The sequence below is a fragment of the Galleria mellonella genome, unplaced genomic scaffold (genome assembly GCF_026898425.1).
Source record: "Galleria mellonella isolate WM207_F2 unplaced genomic scaffold, CSIRO_AGI_GalMel_v1 utg424, whole genome shotgun sequence".
Classification (NCBI taxonomy): domain Eukaryota; kingdom Metazoa; phylum Arthropoda; class Insecta; order Lepidoptera; family Pyralidae; genus Galleria; species Galleria mellonella.
Genome location: NW_026442097.1, coordinates 666,951 through 686,203, shown reverse-complemented (window position 1 = coordinate 686,203; position 19,253 = coordinate 666,951). Strand labels below are relative to the sequence as shown.

The 19,253-nt window shown below is 36.7% G+C and overlaps 1 protein-coding gene across 1 annotated transcript; it reads left to right on the top strand.

The window, feature by feature from the left end:
* The first annotated feature begins 752 nt into the window (after window positions 1–752).
* LOC113516238 (RYamide neuropeptides-like) lies at window positions 753–11,630 on the top strand. The gene is made up of 5 exons (XM_026900624.3): window positions 753–852; window positions 8,007–8,139; window positions 8,991–9,066; window positions 9,553–9,717; window positions 10,114–11,630. The coding sequence occupies exons 2-5, from the start codon at window positions 8,064–8,066 to the stop codon at window positions 10,142–10,144; spliced, it is 348 nt and encodes a 115-aa protein (XP_026756425.1). The 5' UTR covers window positions 753–852; window positions 8,007–8,063; the 3' UTR covers window positions 10,145–11,630.
* The last annotated feature ends 7,623 nt before the right edge of the window (window positions 11,631–19,253 follow it).

The following is a 19,253-nucleotide window of genomic DNA, read 5'->3' as shown; positions in this document are numbered from 1 at the left end:
TAAAATTTACTAGATGTATATTTCCTACATAATTGCATACATATCTATCACGCCTGTCTTCCATTAGGGTAAGCAGAAATAGGTGGAGGCAGGTGTAATATTTCATTTAAAACATAAAATGGCGTGAATTTACTGGGTACAGAGGAATAACACCTGAGTCTAAATGGACAGTTGATCTCAAATGAATTGCAGGGTGTCAGTGGATGCAGGTGGCTCAGGGCCATTCCTTATGGCGGTCTATGGGGGAGGCCTATATTCAGCAATGAACATGTAATGAAATGACTTGGATTTTACATATAATTTATTTGTTTTTTGTTTTATACTACTTAGAACGGCAAACAAACTGACGGCCCACCTGATGGAAAGTGGTAACCATCGCCTATATACATGAGCAGTACCGTGGACATAACAGAGTATACTGTTTCGCCCGTAATACCCCCTATGTGTTGCCATTCCTGAGGATTCAGGTGTTATTCCTCTGTACCGTGTAAATTCACGCCATATCTCACCCTTCAAACCGAAACACAGCCATGCAAACACAACTGCTTCACGGTTGGAACACGAATAAAGTTGGATTAAAATTTTAAAATGTAAACCGTAAATTACTTAATAACTCCATCTCGTTGAAGATTGCAAATTTTTGAAATCTCTGTGTCAACTTGGACTACTCCAAATGGAATTGAATTTGCCTCTCTCGCTAATCATACAACAAATAAAATCCAATGATTGCCAACCCTAATTTCAGTCCGAGAGGGCGGCAAAAGGGCGGTCCTATTGCCTTTAAAAGGCTGTGCGCAAAACTTACTAACAGAGTACCACAACGGTTGTCAGTGAGCGCTATCAGCTGCAAAGGTAAGATCTACCTTTATCAAACTAGCGATCCGCCCCTGTTTTGCCTGTAATTTTTTATAATGCAGAATGTACCTCATGTTACACCCTGATCATGTAGCTTTCTATAGTTGAAAGAATTTTTCAAATTGGTTAAATATTTTTTTTATATTAATTTAAAAATTACAAAAAAATTAGTCCAGAGTCCTCAGTAATGGCAACGTATGGGGGGTATCATGGGCGAAACAGTATACTCTGTTACGTCCATGGTACCGCTCATGTCTATAGGCGACGGTTACCACTTTCCATCAGGTGGGCCGTCAGCTTGTTTGCCATTCTAAAATGCATATATTTTTTTTTTATTTTCTATAATTTAATTTAGATTATCTATATTGAAGATTTGTCTAAAAAATAATTTATTATCTAAAACTTGGTAATTCAAAAATTTATTTAAAAGTTTTAAAATTTCACTTACAATTATACGTACGTACGTATCGTAAATCCATGGGTCTCTATCGCTCTATATCTGTATAGACGCTGTCCAAATAAATATAAAAAAATAACCAAATTTATATTAAAAAAAAAAGAAAAAATTAATTAACATCTTATTTCTTGTAATTGTTTATATTTATAATTAGTTATTTTTTTTTATACAACTTAGAATGGCAAACAAGCTGACGGCCCACCTGATGGAAAGTGGTAACCGTCGCCTATAGACATGAGCAGTACCATGGACATAACAGAGTATACTGTTTCGCCCATGATATTATATTATTATCCTCTCCATGCAAAGGTTGCCTGCAAGAGATCGCTGTTAGCGATAAGCTCGCCCATTGTTTTCTCATTGTGATTATTTCTTGTAATTGTTTATATTTATAATAAGTTTACTATTGTAATCTTTTGGAGGAAACAATAAAGAGTATCTATCTTTTTATCTTTTTAGTAACAAATCATCAAAATCTATTTATAATAAACATATATATCGGCTAGTGATGAGTTCTGTCCAGCAGTGGACAGATAATGGCTGAAATAATGGTGGAATGAGTCATCTGTATCGATACTTATAATAAATCTGTAGAGAGGTCAATTCTGTACATGAAATATATTTCCGAAATAACTATCAGGCGGTGATTAGTGATCGATACTGATGCCAGAAATGCAATCAGTAAAATTTTTGTCTGTCTGTCTGTATGTTCGCTATAGAAACAAAAACTACTCGACGGATTTTAACGAAACTCGGTACAATTATTCTTCATACTGCTGGGCAGGTTATAGTATACTTTTCATCACGCTACGATCGATAGGAGCAGAGCAGTGAAGGGAAATGTTGGTAAAACGGGAGAAGTTACTCCATTTCTAAGCTTCCGTCGCGTGTGCAGCCTTAATAGCCACTTTTTAAATTGTAAAAATGTCCACCCGTGCGACGCCGGGACCGGCCGCTAGTTTTCAATAAGCGCGACTGTGTCCAACGTCAGTGGACTTTTAAAACGTACTTTCAATTTCCAGCCCCCAGAAAAGCCAATGTCCCGAAATATAGGAGAAATCCTTTTCAACCGCCTTCAAAAGAAGGGGTTTCAATTCGTTGTAAATTTGTCAATGTTTGTTACCACATAACTCCTACAGTTGTAAACCGATTTGGAAAATTCCTTTTTTATCTGAAAGGATTAAGGCGAACTTATCTCTAAAAGAGACCTCGCCACATAAGACTGATCGCCACTAAGTTCAGTTTCAAAATTAATTTACAAAAATTCTTAATTGACAGGCAAAAGTTAGACATTCCAGCAAGTTGCCTCCATGTTCCATTTGTCTGCTAGATAGACTGTCATATCTGTCTGTTTACTGTATGGATAATCTGGTAATATTGTTTTATTGTTACCCTATTCCCTTTGGCCGCGACAGAATATCAGTGCTTTGCTCTTTTGAGGGCGAAGCAATAAACTGAGTTGTGGCCATTTTGTATTGCTATGGCGCACTCACAAGCGAAAATTGTATTTAGCTTTGTGGATTTTTTTTATCATTTATGTTATCTCGCTTTTTATGTACATCTGTTTTTTTTTTTTTTATTCAACTTGGAGTGGCAAACAAGCTGACGGCCCACCTGACGGAAAGTGGTAACCGTCGCCTATAGACATGAGCAGTACCATGCACATAACAGAGTATACTGTTTCGCCCATGATGCCCCCATGCGTTGCCATTCCTGAGGACTCAGTTGTTATTCCTCTGTACCCTGTAATTTCATGCCATATCGCACCCTTCAAACTGAAACACAGCCATGCAAACACAACTGCTTCACGGTTGAAACACGAATGGGACAGAGGTACCCAAGCAAACGACTATTGTACAAAGTCTCCCTCTGATGTGTCTGTTATAATTTGTGTGCTGTAAGTAATGCAAATAAATTATCTATCTATCTATCTGTCTCGTCCAGTCAACCTAACACTGTTTTTAAATAAAAAAAAACAATTTTCCAAATCGGTCCACAACTGACGGAGTTATGAGGTGACAAACATACAAAAATAATGCAGGAGTAATGAACTCTCCGGTTTTTTTTTAAACCCGTTAAAAATACATAATGAAAAACTAATACAAAATTTTCGGAATTCGTTTAATAACAACATAGCCCCTCGTGTAGTAGTCGCGCAACCCGGGGCGTGTCATCCCCATAATAATGAAAATAACGGACGAATAAAAACCAATTTAATGATACATCAAAGAATTTATGGACAATCAAGTTTGTATTTAATTATTTTCAATTTATTTTTAACCCTTTCAAGCGAAATGGCGTTTTGTTCCAATACTTATATTAATTTTAAAACTTCCATAGAACTGGTTAGCACTTACAAGGTAACGAGTTCGATTTTCCGTTTGAAACTGACAGTTTCCTCTTTTAACAGGTAATAATGGAATGGTAACCACGCTTGTGCTATCGGTATACACCGGCGGGGCACCAGTGAAGGATGATAGGTGAGGATGAAGCAGGTCAGTTAGCCCATCGTGATGAATACACCTAGAATTCAGCACGATGGTTTCCAGACGGGACCACGTGGAGGTCGACCTGATAGGGTATATTGCTAGCAATGGGACTAATAGTCCTCATTACCAGCAATCCCTTTCCCTCCCAGTTTGAAGGGTGGGATATGGCAGTGAATTCACAGGGTATAGAGGAATAACACTCGAGTTCTTATGAATAGGCAACGCATGGGAGGTGTCATGGGCGAAACAGTATACTCTGTTATGTCCATGGTACCGCTCATGTGTATAGGCGACGGTTACCACTATCCATCAGGTGGGCCGACAGCTTGTTAGCCATTCTAAATTGTATAAAAAAAATATAAAAAATGCATAAAATAAAATAAATAAAAATATGAGTGAGACAGAGGTACGCATGCAGACGTATTTCGAAATTCTATAGATTAATTCGAAATAACAACTGGTTGGAATCAAGTCACAGCCAGCGTCAGAATATTTTTGAACAGATTTCAAACAGAAAGGGGGTCTCATTTCGGTTGTATTTTTTTTGTATGTTTGTCACCTCATAACTCCGTCAGTTGTGGGGGAAAGGGATTGTTAGTGATGGAGACTGAGAATCCCATTGCTAGCAATATACACAGCCAGGTCGACCTCCTCGCGGTTCCCCCTGGAAACTATCATGGTTAATTCCTGATGAATTCATCACGATGGGCTAACTGGCCTGTTTTCATTCTCATCTATCACCCTTCACTGGTGCTCTGCCAGCGTATCCCGTTAGCGCAGGCGGGGTTACTATACCATTTTCACCCATAAAAAAAAACTCCGTCAGTTGTAAACCGATTTGGAAAACTCTTTGTATATCTGAAAGGATATCCTTATAGACTGTTTCCATAGAAATTTCATCAAAGTTAATTAAGCAGTTTAATTTGGGACCATAATAACTGGTTTTATTACACATAGAGTAAATTTTTGCGTTTTGTGGAACACACTCTTTATACCATTTAGAAAAAAACCCGAGCCAAACCTGAGTAGGTGATTAGTTGAAAATATTCGAATTTAGAACACGAAACCATATGTCTACAAATATATTATATATCACAAAGGAAAATAATAGTATTATAAGAAACAAAAACAATATGGCACGTGCACAATAACGCGGGAAAACAGTATCGATTGCATAAAGTGAGAAGTATTGTGGAAATTGGTTCAGAATTGACGATTCAGCCGCATATTTTGACAAAGACTCCAAAAATAGAGGCATTTTTAGTCCCGCCTTTTTTATCTTTACAAAAACTTTGAATTAGACGACGCCTTGAAGAATTATTGAAATAAATAGAAATGACGTCAGTTTCTCGATAAAATGTGGGGGGCGTCGAATGACCCCATTCGATTATGACAGTAGGTTGTTTGTAAGGGGAGGTGGAGTTAAAAAATGGTAAGATCAACGATTTTTTTTTATACTACTTAGAAATACCCAGTAAATTCACGCCATATCCCACCCTTCAAACCGAAACATAGCCATGCAAACACAACTGCTTTACGGTAAAAACACGAATGGGACAGAGGTAGCCAAGCAATCGACTTTTGTACAAAGTCTCCCTCTGGTAAATTATTATATATAATTTTTTTTTAATTTGATATGAAATATTTATTTATTTGCTTTAAAAAGACATTTAATATAATAAAGACTATGCAACAAAACTTCACTTTGTTGTCGGACCTTTTCTCTTAGAGACGCGTGGAGGTATCAAGTTGAAATTAATACCACATACTCAGGTCTGCAATCTCTTAAAGCGGTGACAAAAATCAAGCTTCTAAATCGACGCAATCAAACGGTACGGCCGTTTATGTTACATTTATATCGCATATTCTGACCCGTTGACCTGGAATCATGAAATTTAGCAAGAAGCAATGTCATGTAGCACAAGTAAAGGAAAAAATGCGAAAACCGTAGCTTTGTTAGTTATTTCATAGAAACAAAAGTTTCCAACTTAATGATTGTGTACGGAACTCTCGTTGCGCAAGTCCGACTCGCACTTGACCGGTTTTTTTTTTTATTTATATATTTAACACTTTATTGCACCAATATTACAGAACTTTGAAGGATTTTCAAAAAGCATAATGATATGCGTTTGCGTTTTTATGATGAACGGATGATATGATGATGATGATGATGATGATGAACAAATACACCTAGTATTTGAAGCGGTTTAACTAGGGTAAATAAACAATAAATAATTTTAAAGCGTTGATGTAATGCGCTAAAGGTTGTTTTGCAAGTAAGTTACAATTTGAAACCTGAAAGGTTATGTAAATTTCCCCTGCGTTATGATTGGCGTTCTCGCGATGTCGTGATGAGCGACTCTTGGGACTGGTTGATGTTGTGTGTGATTATCTATTAATAACTTAGCAGTCGTCCATTGGTTTTACCGCTGTAACCGCTTCATTATACGCAGGAGTGAACAATATTCATGGCATATTGTTAATGCTTTAACAGTAGTAGAAAAGACGAATCTCATTGTCTCAGGTATCGAACAAAAAAAATACAACAACATTGGAAACCACCTCCTTTTTCTAAAGTCGGTTAATTAGAAATTTTTAATCCAATAATTTACTAAGAGATTTGAACTCGCCGCATCCACGCCATGCTACAAGTGTATTGTTCCTTTTTACTTTCCTTTCGATAGCTAAATATCTGGCTGACAATTTCTGAGCTCCAGGCATCCGTTCGTAAGAGGTGAAAAATAAAAGCAACTACGATAAGTTCCTTCCGCCTCCACTACTGTGCCGACGCGGATGAGGAAATCTCTTGAAACAAGTGGAAAAACAAAAAGAAAACAAACAAAGAGACTTCAATCGTAAAAAACTTAAATGCCTTCATAATTCATGCGCCGCTTTAACTTGAATAAATTTAATGTTGGCCTTATTCAATCTATGTTAGCTGAACTTAAACCAGACATTTTTGAATATCTCTGTAAATTATTGATGCCCATTAATTCTTCTCTTTCTTTCTCTCTTCTTTGTCTAAGGAAAGTAGATAAAGCTTGAGAAATCAGAGGGCCTACCATCAAATGCAAAATGTATATGTTTCGCGGACCATTGTTAATATGGATACCGATCCGATATCTATATATCGGATTTTCTAGACATTGGTAGCGGTATATATATATATATATATATATATATATATATATATATATATATATATATATATATATATATATATATATATATTTTAACTAAAATATATAGATATTGCTATATATATGCCCACACCTAGTTGCTGAAGTTTTTATTTTTATTTTAAGGGCTTTTACCTTCTTCAGGTATATCAGCCCTATCGTACCCTGAACTGCGGGTCGACCATGAAATGAAATTCCGAAATTTCGGACTCAATTTCGTCTTTTTGTTTATACCAAAATCGGACCAATAAATGGAATTTAACATTTCGTTCGTCATACATCCTATTATAAAAGTCCAAAAGAACGATATTGTAACATTTTTAATATTTCCAAACGGAATGTATTATGTAATTTTAACATGAAATTTCTGTTTAGTTTGGCTTCGAAATTTCGGAAAACATTTCATAGTGGGCCTTCTGTTTTCTTCAGGTGGGGACCTGCCATCCTTCACTGGTGCAGGAACTCGGCAGCGTATACTGTTAACGCAGGCGGAGCTACCATTTCAGATTCTGCCATAAAAAGAAAAAGCCCCGGCTGCCAAGTGTGGCAACAACTTCCATAACCCTCCAGGAAGGTCTGTGTCCAGCAGTGGACAGTTAACGGCTGATGTAAATAATGATGATTTATCACCATCATTTCAGCCATTATCCATCAACTGCTGGACATAAACCTCCCTCAGAGACAGCCATAAAGAACGGTCCCAAGCCACCCGCATCCCCGGAATAGCGGAGCCGCCGGGGACCGAAAGCCGTTTCTTTAACGCGTACCATTGGGGGGTTTTGCCAGTAATTGCCACGCTTGGCTGCCTTATTTTTTTCTTTTTTTTTTTACAACACAAGGGGCAAACGAGCATGCGGCACACCTGACGGTAAGTGACTACCGCCGCCCATGATCACACACAACACCTACGGCAATGCAGGTGTGCTGCCGGCCTTTTAAAAAGGAATATGCTCTTTTTAAGGGAGAATTTTATGAAATGGTAGCTACGTAATAATAATGATTATTAAGTCAAAATTTTGTTGGCAGCACGCTGCAGAGTACAGCTGTCTCTGTCCTCCGACCTGCAATAGAAGAGACGACATAATGTGGCGATGGGTCTGCGCGCTCATGCTCTTATTGGCTGCTCTTATCCATGCTGATAATGAGAAAAGAGCCGAAAGTAAGTTTTTCAACAATTTTAATGGTACTTAAAATGGTAAATACGCTGATGGCCCACCTGATGGAAACTGGTAAACGTCGCCTATAAACGTGGACAGTACCGCAGAGTATATTTCCTTGCCTTTCACGTGTTGCCATTACTGAGAACTATGGCATTATGCCTCCGTACTGTGTAATTTCACTGCCATATGCTCGCCTTTCAAACCGAAACACAGCTATGCAAACACAACTTCTTCACGGCAGAAACACGAATAGGACAAAGCAAACCCAGGCAGACGACTTTTGTACAAAATTATCCTCTAATACCTGTACAGTTCCCGTGTGATCCCGGCATAGAATGGGCTACCGCTTCCATTCCCGTGGGTTTCGTAAGAGGCAACTAAGGGAACTTAGCGATCAAGAGATGAGTAAACAACGACCCTCTTAAAACATCACCAGAGCCTAACTACAAATGCCAACCCGCCTGTCAAGCGTGGCAACTATTGGCAAAACCCCCATTATGGGAGAGGCTTATGCCCAGCAGTGGATAGTTAACGGCTGATATAATAATAAACATGACCAGAACAGTATTCCATTATCTATTCCTCAAATTTTGCCAGCAAATTTGCGCAAATAAGATCCCAGGCTTGATTCCCGGTCGTACCAATTTAGGGAACGAGCTTTTCCGAATTGTCTCGAGTCAGGGTGTGCTGGGTGCGCCTAGATATTCTTTCCCTGGGTCCTTATAACATAGGGTAATCTAACTTGAGGTGCAGTTAATTGTATAGCACTTGTCTTTTGGATCTTATGTCTATCTATACACATATATCTATCTATCTATCTATCTTGTTTATTGATTAATCTTCCCAACAGTGTCTCCGATGCCGTTTGTCCTTGGCTCCAGGTACGGACGGTCCCCACCAAGAATGTTGACCCCACGGAATGACAGGTAAGAACTAAGATTTTAAAATAGTTACAATAGATTATTTGATTACAGTTATTTAATTCCAACACCATTAGTAGGGGGCAAAGGGATTGTTAGTAATAGGGTCAAATAGCCCCATTACTATCAATATACCCTGTCAGGTCGACCTCCACGTGGTTCCCCATGGAAACCATCGTGATGAATTTCAGGTGTATTGATCGATGGACTAACTGACCTGCCTTTTCATTCTCATCCCTCACTAATACCCCGCTAGTGTATACCGTTAGCGCAGGCGAGGTTACCATTCCATTATCGTCCATTAAAAAAAAAGGTATTGAGGTTTCTTAAGAGTCGGCAATATACGCGTCATCCCTGATGTTACAGACGCCCATAAACTATGGTAACCTCGTTTACCATCAGACAGCCATATGCTTGTTTGCCACTATAGTAATTAAAAAAAAAACATCTATGGTACAGTTCGTAAGTTACGGTACTATTTTATGTGCTTAGGTTCTTCATGGGCAGTAGATACGGGAAGCGGTCTGAAGGTGCGTCGGGCTCACCCGTGTCCTTAGCACCAGCATCGCCGGCGCTCCTCTGCGAGTTCACTGGACTGTACCCGCTGTACCGATGCACACCACCCACGTCTACTATACGGCAACTGTTTGATAACAGGTAATAAAAATATAACAGGTAGTCACAACTCGGCTGGGCATCATTGCCTTGCCAGACTTTGTACAAAAGTCGTTTTCTTGGCCACCTCTGTTCTATTCGTGTTTCTACCGTGAAGCAGTTGTGTTTGCATGGCTGTGTTTCGGTTTGAAGGGTGGGATATGGCAGTGAATTTACAGGATACAGAGGAATAACACCAAATTGAGAACCTCCTTTTTTTGAAGTCGGTTGAAAATGGCGACGCATGAAGCGTACCGTGGGCATAAATCGCAACATATACTGCTATGTCCATGGTACTGTTCATGTCTATAGGCAACTGTTACCATTTTCCATCAGGTAGGCCGTTAAAATATTATAAAAAATAATATAAGTGAATAACATATATTTTGTATTCTCCAGGAGAAACGAAGAAGGCGGTGAAGAAGAGTAAATAACAGTGCACGCCTCACGCAATATGAAAGTCGTCGAATTCCAAAGTCAATTTGACCATCTAGTCATTTATTTAATGTTATTAGAATTAATTAAAACTGTTACTGGGAACTAGTTACTATAAATCGTCATTTAATTTCTCTTATAACGCTTTGTTTTAGATATATTTATAATTATATATTCTATTGTTGAAAAAATATATGAAACATTAAATACACTACAAAAGATAATATATTGTAAAATAAAAAAAAACTAAATGACATTGACATAGACAAAATAATTTTTCTAGCACCAAACATGAGTCATAGATAAAAAAATATCAAATGCATTATAGATTTGAAAATTAGCACCAATATATTTATTACAAGGGTCTTTTTTTTAATTTATTAAGCTTTGTTTATCATAGAGAATAATAAGTAAATGTATATAAAAAATATAAAATAAAAAGAAAACAATTATATTTACTGTCCGTTTTGCATTCAAAAGTAGAATCACTGTTCTTTTCATAATAAGTGTAACATGCAATTAAAGAGTTTATCTAGATATATTTAAATGTACAATAATCCAAGTATTATGGTGTCTGAATGTACACACAAATCTAGAAGGTGACGTAGTGGACTAGACAGGAGATTAGTTAAGCTAGATAATAAAATTAACCGCTGATTTTGAACACTACTTGCATTGTGAACTTGCTACCATAGACAAAGAATATAAAAAAATATTCATTTGGCGGGAAAGTGTTGAGATAAGTTTGATAATTTCGCGAATGTTTTTAATAACCTATTTTATGGAACTTTACGTATTTCTAATATAATTTTACTGTAATTAAATTTATTAATATAATTACAAAAATGCATCTCAAAATTCTATTACAAATAATATGCAAAATTATGAAAAAAATTTTTAAAAAGATTTTTGTCTAAAATCACTAACACTATCTCTGATCAAATATTGACATTCAAGATCCACTTTTTCACTCAACTGAATATAATAAAATCAAGAGGCTTTATGACTCTGTCTCTGCCTTTCCTGCCACGAATAAAGAATTCTAGCCCGTAGATAAAGGATTCCTTGCAAAGTGTTTCTACCAAATTTTAAATGTTCACGTACAAGCAACGCAAACCTTTATCGTATTAATCAATGATTCTTGCTCCATTCTCTCTTGCTACGACCCTCAACAAAGATTTTGCGAAATTGAGTATTATATCCCTGGTTTCCTTATTCTCAAATATGTATTCCATATTTCTTTCAGACAGTGTTGCATCCAATTTGAACTCGCACTCAAACCGTTTTTTAGCGAATCTTTGACAGTCAAAAAGAATATGCTGTATGACAAGTAGTGCTTCAATTTCAGCAAAGTTTCTATTGCGATCAAAAGGCTGGGAGATCGCAATGGCACATTAGTTATTTCATTATAATACTGTTATCATATGACTGTGTTATTATTATGAGAAATGGTATCAAATAAAATTGAGATGACATTTAAATGTATCATTTATTTCTATCCATTCATTTTATTTTTACCTCATCATCCTCGTGACCAGTATATGTCCACTGACTGTAATAAAAAGTAACCTATATCGTTCTCCATGCCATATACAAGGGCAGATCCAGGGGGGTCATGGGAGTCATGGCCCCTCGCCTCCTTGATTTGGTTCCAGGACTTAGGTGGACCACTAATTGAACATAATGATTTTATTTATTGTTATCAAAATTAAATTATAAGTTCTTGATTAAATTATAAGGACTTGACCACGACTATGTGACCCCCTCCTAGCGCCAAAGCTGGATCCGCCCTTGCCCATATAGTACCTACATGTATACTAAATTTCATAGTGATCGGTTAAGCAATTTATGGGCTAAAAGATAACAAACACACTTTCACATTTAAAATATAAACGATTTTAATATAACATGTCCTTAGACAGATTTAGATCGCCATGTGATTTAGGCGTAAAATGGGGCACCGCTTCTTTTCTCGTAGGTGTCGTAAGAGGCGACTAAGGGAGGGCGAGGGATGGGCAGCAGCGTTACTCTTAAAACATCTCTACAGACTGACTGCGGTTGCCAATTCGCCTGCCAAGCGTGGCAACTACTGGCAAAACCTCCTAAGAAGCTTATGTTCAGTAGTGGACAGTTAAAAGTTGATATGAAGTTGACGATGATATCCTTAGATTATTAATCCTTCTTTGCATAATGGTGGAAATTTCCATCATAACATTGAACGCCCAAAAATTATATAAAAGAACAAGTTCACTTTAAGTTGATCGTGTCTGGACACCTTTTTAATGTCCATTGCAGAAAAAAAAAACATAGCTGTCAAATTAATTTTTTTAAACTTTAATTTTAAATATGAATTATTTCACCAATAAAAAAAATCATGCAAAGAAGGGTTAATACACCTAGATGGAAGTAAAAAACAGGTTAAGTGCGAGTTGTACTCGCACGCAACGGGTTCCGTACATAAATATAAAATGATAGGATCTAAAGTACAATTGAATCATCAATATTATATCAGCTGTTATTAGTCCACTGCTTAACATAACCCCTTGGGGGGGTTTATCAGTGATTGTCATGCTTGGAAGACAGATTGGCAACTACAATTAGACTGGTGATGTTTTAAAAAGAACGCTACTGCCCATTTCTCGTCCTCCCTTAGTCGCCTATTACGATACTCACGGGAAAGGAAGGGGTGGCCTATTCTATGCCGGGACCACGCGGCATACATTCTAGCCACACGTTTGGATATGAAATGTCTAAAATCACAAAATCTTGATTTAAACATAGACTTTTATAGTCAATTTTGAAACTGGCCATTTCATAAACGAGCTATGAGAACTGTTGTAGGACAAACAAGCTGACGGCCGACCTGATGGAAAGTGGTAACCGTCGCCTATAGACATGAGCAGTACCATGCACATAACAGAGTATACTGTGGTATGATGTTACCAGTCATTGGGTGTTATGTTGTCATATCTTCCGCCAAAAATACCAATGGGACAGGGTTTTTTTTTAATAAATGACAATGGTATGGTAACCCCGCCTGCGTTAACAGTATACGCTGGCGGGGCACCAGTGAGGGATGATAGGTGAGGATGAAAAGGCAGGTCAGTTAGCTATCGTAATGAATACACCAGGAATTCAGCACGATGATTTCCAGACGGGACCGCGGGGAGTGTCGACCTGACAGGCCTATATTGCTAGCAATAGGACTGGTATTCCGCATTACTAACAATCCCTTTCCCCCCAATGGGACAGAGATACCCATACGACTTTGAAGACTTATTACTAGACGATGTTTATACTTAGGCGATATTTAGAAAAAAAATTGATATGAGGCGTCACAAATTGAAACTCAAAATTTTCAAAATTTCAATCAGTAAAAACAATTTACCAAAGGGAGACTTTGTACAAAAGTATCCCTTTGGGTACCTCTGTCCCATTCGTGTTTCTACTGTGAAGCAGTTGTGTTTGCATGACTGTGTTTCAGTTTGAAGGGTGGGATATAGCAGTGAATTTACTGGGTACAGAGGAATAACAACTGAGTCCTCAGGAATGACAACGCATGGGGGGTATCATGGGCGAAACAGTATACTCTGTTATGTCCACGGTACTGCTCATGTCTATAGGCGACGGTTACCACTTTCCATCAGGTGGGCCGTCAGCTTGTTTGCTGTTCTAAGTTGTATAAAAAAAAAACAATAATTTTGAACCAACTTTAAAAAGAGTGAGGTATTAAATTCGGTTATATTTTTTTATATTTGTTACATCACGAGAAAGTCTTGATATGTACTAATTTACGCGAGCAAACCCCAGGGAAAATAACCTGTTTATACGTTTCTTAATTTTTATTAACCCCGCATTTGTTTTTGCCACGATTGGTGTTTTTTGCAGAGCGAAATGGTATCGCTTCGATCGTATTGTACATTTATAATCTAAACATGCACTGCCTAGTCTGTTATTGAATTATAAAATTATTTGGTCAGATATAGATACGTGATTCATATACGAAATAATACGTCCCTTTGTCCTGTGTATAACTCTGTTATTGTCCAAAATTACTATGTACAAGTTTTGGTAGTGTCAATAACTTTAGTTGCTTTCCGATATGAGGGAATGTAATATTTGATTATGTAAGTTATGCCTCTTTGTTGACTGTAGACAGACATGACATATTCTTTATTGCACTTGTAAATTACATTGTTAATGCATTTATAAATGTTGTGAGCAAGGGTCGAATTATCTCTGATATGATAGGTTCTGGTATGTTTTTAATGAATGATAAAGAAGCGGTAACCCCTCCTACGCTAATTGCGTATGCTGGCGGCTGACGGGGCACAGGTCGACGGCACAGGTAGCCTATAAGCGTCTGCAATAACAGGAGCTTTACGCGCGCGATGCCGACCCTGAAGGAACCTCTTAAGAACCTTTTGAAGAACCCCATGCTGTAGTCTCTTGGGAAAACCTCGGTAGAGAGCTTATTTCATAACCGGAGTGTTCGTGGGAGAAAACATCTCTGAAACCGCATTGTACGCGACTATTTAGGCTGTAGGGCATGAGGGTGAACTCCCTGTCGATGGCGAGCCGCAGATCAGTTGACCCATCGTAAGGAATTTAATAAGGATTAACCAGGATAATTGCCAAGGAGAACTACATGATTTCTAGCAATGGGGTTGTTGGACTCCGTTAGCAATAATCCTTTACCCACTAAGAGAGATGATAATAGGAGAAATACTTTGAAATTCTATTAGTTAATTACTCAAAAATGTAAATAAGAAAGTAGCAAACAGGGTTTTCCTTACCGCATAATTACTTTTCTATTTTTCTGAAGGTTGACTGGTAGAGAACGCCATCAGGCATTAAGTCCGCCCTGTAGACCTATTTTAATGTGCGCAAAAGTATAAATAGGGACCAGAGGGAGACTTTGTACAAAAGTCGATTGCTTGCGTACCTCTGTCCCATTCGTGTTTCTACCGTGAAGCAGCTGTGTTTGCATGGCTGCGTTTCGGTTTGAAGGGTGGCATATGGCATGAATTTACTGGGTACAGAGGAATAACATCTGAGTCCTTAGGAATGGCAACGCATGGGAGGTATCATGGGCGAAACAGTAAACTCTGTTATGTGCATGGTACTGCTCATGTCTATAGGTGATGGTTACCACTTTCCATCAGCTTGTTTGCCATTCTAAGTTGTATAAAATAATAATAATAATAAATAAGTGTAATTTTTGTATTACAATCTATTACAATATGATTTATTTTTCAATTAATTCGCTTGTAAAGACACGTCATTGTTTTCACATTTTGTGTATTTTGACATTCAAATATTTGCACAACTCTCGACTTAGCCGAACAGATGGACAACAGTGTCTATCTTTTATATATATATATATATATATATATATCTAGAGAGAGAGAGAGAGAGAGAGAAATTAGTAAATGTCAAATATTGATGAGCGGACGACTCCTCGCAAAATGATGTTGATTTTGAATAATTGTTTGTCACCTCCCGTCCCCTTAACTGCTCATCGTCATCAAATTCGCTATAAACATTGCATATTATTTGGAATGGAGTTAAATTCAAAATAAAGACGAATCGAGGGAACTCCTTCGTTTGTATGTCGCTTGAATTTGAAAGTCAATTAAATTTTGGTCCTGTAACGCGCATTTCCGTTTTCTAAATTCAAATATTTTCTCACGGTCTTTTTATAAATAAAATAAAGCCAATACTACTTGCTGATAATTGTTTACTTCATTCCATACTGTATAACTATGTTAAAGTAAATGCTGTGAATACCTTCAATAGGCGTGTGCATTAATATTGTATTATATTTAATGCTTATTATATGTATTATAATGCAACATAAATTGATAACACTGTCATGCAAACACAACTGCTTCACGGTTGAAACACGAATGGGACAGAGGTGCTCAAGCAAACGACTTTTGTACAAAGTCTCCCTCTGGTAAATTTTCTAGTAGAGTTTGTTTGTTTGTTACCTTATTTCATATTATCTTATATTATATACCTTATATATTATTTAATTCCTTATAATTGTTTACTTTATTTCACATTGTATAATTATGTTAAAGTGAATGCTGTGAATACCTATAATAGGCGTGTGCATTAATATTGTATTATATTTAATGTTTGTTATACATATATGTTATAATGCAATATGCTGTTGGTGTTCCTTTAAATAAATAAAAAAATAACGCTTTAACTGTTTAACAATCGCTGTGAAATTTTGTATAGTTCAAAATCATCCTTTTTACTTGTACATACATTGACAATAGTTTTTTTATAAAAAAGAAAATTGATAAACAATTGAAATAAAACAAAATAAATATATATAGTACATCAAGTCAACAGACGGCATCGCCACTAACAATTAAATATAATAAATAAATAAATAAATATATATATATATATATATATATAACAAGAACTAGCATATTTTATAAACAAAATAGTGGTCCTTCGTATATCCTGGTCGGTAAACATATCCCGGTGTATAAAGCGGACAAAGTCGCATGCAAAAGCTAGCTGTGAAACAGCATAAAAGTAACAAACTAGATATAATGTCGATGCTCAGCAATGCCTCCATACGTCACGGCGAGGGTGGTGATGGATGTCCCCATGTCGGTTCGAGTCGCACACTCGCTTGTTCATTACAAATGAATTAAGTATATCAAACGACTAGCTTAGCTTTGCAAGCGACTTTGTTCCTGTGTTTTCCTCTACTCGCATTATAAAGAGGAAAGATTAGATTTTTTTTGTATGTTTATTTATTTACAAAAAAAAAATGACAAAAACCGAAAAAGGAATGTTGCGTTGGTTTAGTCATTTGGAGAGGATGGATGAAAGAAGAATTACGAAAGAGATTTATCGAGCAAGAATGAATGGAGATGTCGGTAGGGGCCGCCCTAGACGGACGTATGTCGATCAAATAGGCGACGTGCTGAAGAAGGGCTAAATTGAAAATATCCGTAACCGGTGAGCGTGTATGAAAAGATTGATGAATGTGGAGGAAGCGAGAGAGGTCTGTTTGAATCGAAGCATTTGGCGTTCCATTGTTTCTGCCTACCCTAATGGGAGACAGGCGCGACAGATATGTATGTGTGTATGTATTTAATGTATGTTTGTTTTTTTTTTATTTAATACAAAAACACACAGCTCTTTGACAATATAACTTATCTACATGCTGGGGGGGAGGGATTGTTAGTAATTGGGATTTACCAACCCCATTACTAGCAATATACTCTATCAGGTCAACCTCCACGCGTTTCCCCCCTGGAAACCATTGTGTTTAATTATTATGGAATTTATCACAATGAGCTAACTGACCTCTTTTCATTCTCACCTATCGTCCCTCACTGGTGCCCCGCCAGTGTATACCGTTAGCGCAGGCGAGGTTACCATTCCATTATCATTCCACAAAAAAAAAACATGCTAAATCTTTTATAAATACAGCCAATAACGGATGTTAATTTTATAAACAAAAATTATTGATTTAAAACAAGTGAAGCAAATTAGAGTGAAATAACACGTGAGTGTCCACGAAATGCCGTGTGGTCCCGGCATAGAATAGGCCACCCAGTATAAAATTAAATATATTATAATGATTTGTAAATTATATAATTATTTATTACTGTTTAATTTTCTATTTAGCACTACCAGTGTTCAATACAGAACATAAAATTTTAATATTAAAATAAAATATTTATATTTTTTGTTCTGGCAATGTTTTTTCTTTTTTGTTAAGTAGGTTTTTTTTTTATTGGATGAAAATGGTATGGTAACCCCGCCTGCGCTAACGGTATATATGGCGGAGCACCAGTGAAGGGTGATAGATGAGAATGAAAACAATGGCTGTTAGACCATCATGATGAATTCATCAGGAATTAACCATGATAGTTTCCAGGGGGAACCGCGAAAAGGTCGACCTGTTTGGATATATATATAAATAATGGAATTCTCAGTCTCCATTACTAACAATCCCTTCCCCCCAACATTGTTAAGTAGGTTATCCAACGAAGCTTATTTTACGCCTGTTTTTAACTTCATTACTAATACTATAGATAAAATTTAAGATTTTTTTTATTTTATCATATTGATATTATTATTGATTGATTTTATTATGTATCTTAATATTTTATTTAACTGTATATTTGTTTATGTACACTAAATATTAATAGTTGTAGCACTTCAGCTGCCCGTTAGCAACATGTTTTCTAACTGCATCGGGTTGACTGAAAGAGATCTCTGTCAGAGATAAATCCACCCTTGCTCACAATATTTATAAATGCATTAACATTGTATTTTACAAGTGCAATAATGAATATATATAACATAAAAAAAAATCTGTTAATTGTTTTTATCTGGTAATTTACACTTTATTATCTTGTTTGTAAATATCATTTTTGTCTGCGTAGGACTCGTATCCGTGGTCAGGAATAAATTAAAAAAAAAAAAAAAATTGTTAAGTACATAAAGAATATTTTATAAGTGGCAATTATTGCATTGTTTTGTCATGAACAAGTCTACACATAAAATGACGTGTGCTAAACAAGTGTGTTGGTACAATAAACTATCTATCTATCTATCCTATTTAAGAGGTGCACTCTTGTCGGTGGAGCTCTTGCCACTCACTACGATTGTCAGCGAGTCTCTTCACCTCTTGATACGACACGACACCAACTCCTTCCTTGATCTGCCTGATGTAACGCCTCGGTCTCCCTCTCCCCCTTCTTCCTTCTATCTTACCTTCTATTATAATGTTCATAAGTTCGTCGTGTCGTATCAAGTGGCCCAACATTTTTTCTCTTCTGTCCTCAATAAACTATACAAAAAACTATTATATAAAAATAAATATAAGTCTTTTCATTAACAACTAGTGCCCACTCACTACTTCCTATACCAATCAAATATAACACTCGAGCGAAGTCGCGGTCGAAAGCTACTAATCTATAAATGTATAGCCCTATATCCCACGCGCGTGTCACGTCATTCTACGTGTCTCATACTTCCACCTACACAATATATTTTTTATAATGAATGATAATAAAAAGGGTGGGATATGGCGTGAATTTACTTTGTTATGATGTAAA

Coding starts and splice junctions, on each gene's coding strand:
- LOC113516238 (XM_026900624.3), top strand. CDS start 8,064: ATGTGGCGATGGGTCTGCGCGCTCATGCTCTTATTGGCTGCTCTTATC. Junction 8,140..8,990: donor TAATGAGAAAAGAGCCGAAA/GTAAGTTTTTCA, acceptor TCTTCCCAACAG/TGTCTCCGATGCCGTTTGTC. Junction 9,718..10,113: donor CGGCAACTGTTTGATAACAG/GTAATAAAAATA, acceptor TGTATTCTCCAG/GAGAAACGAAGAAGGCGGTG.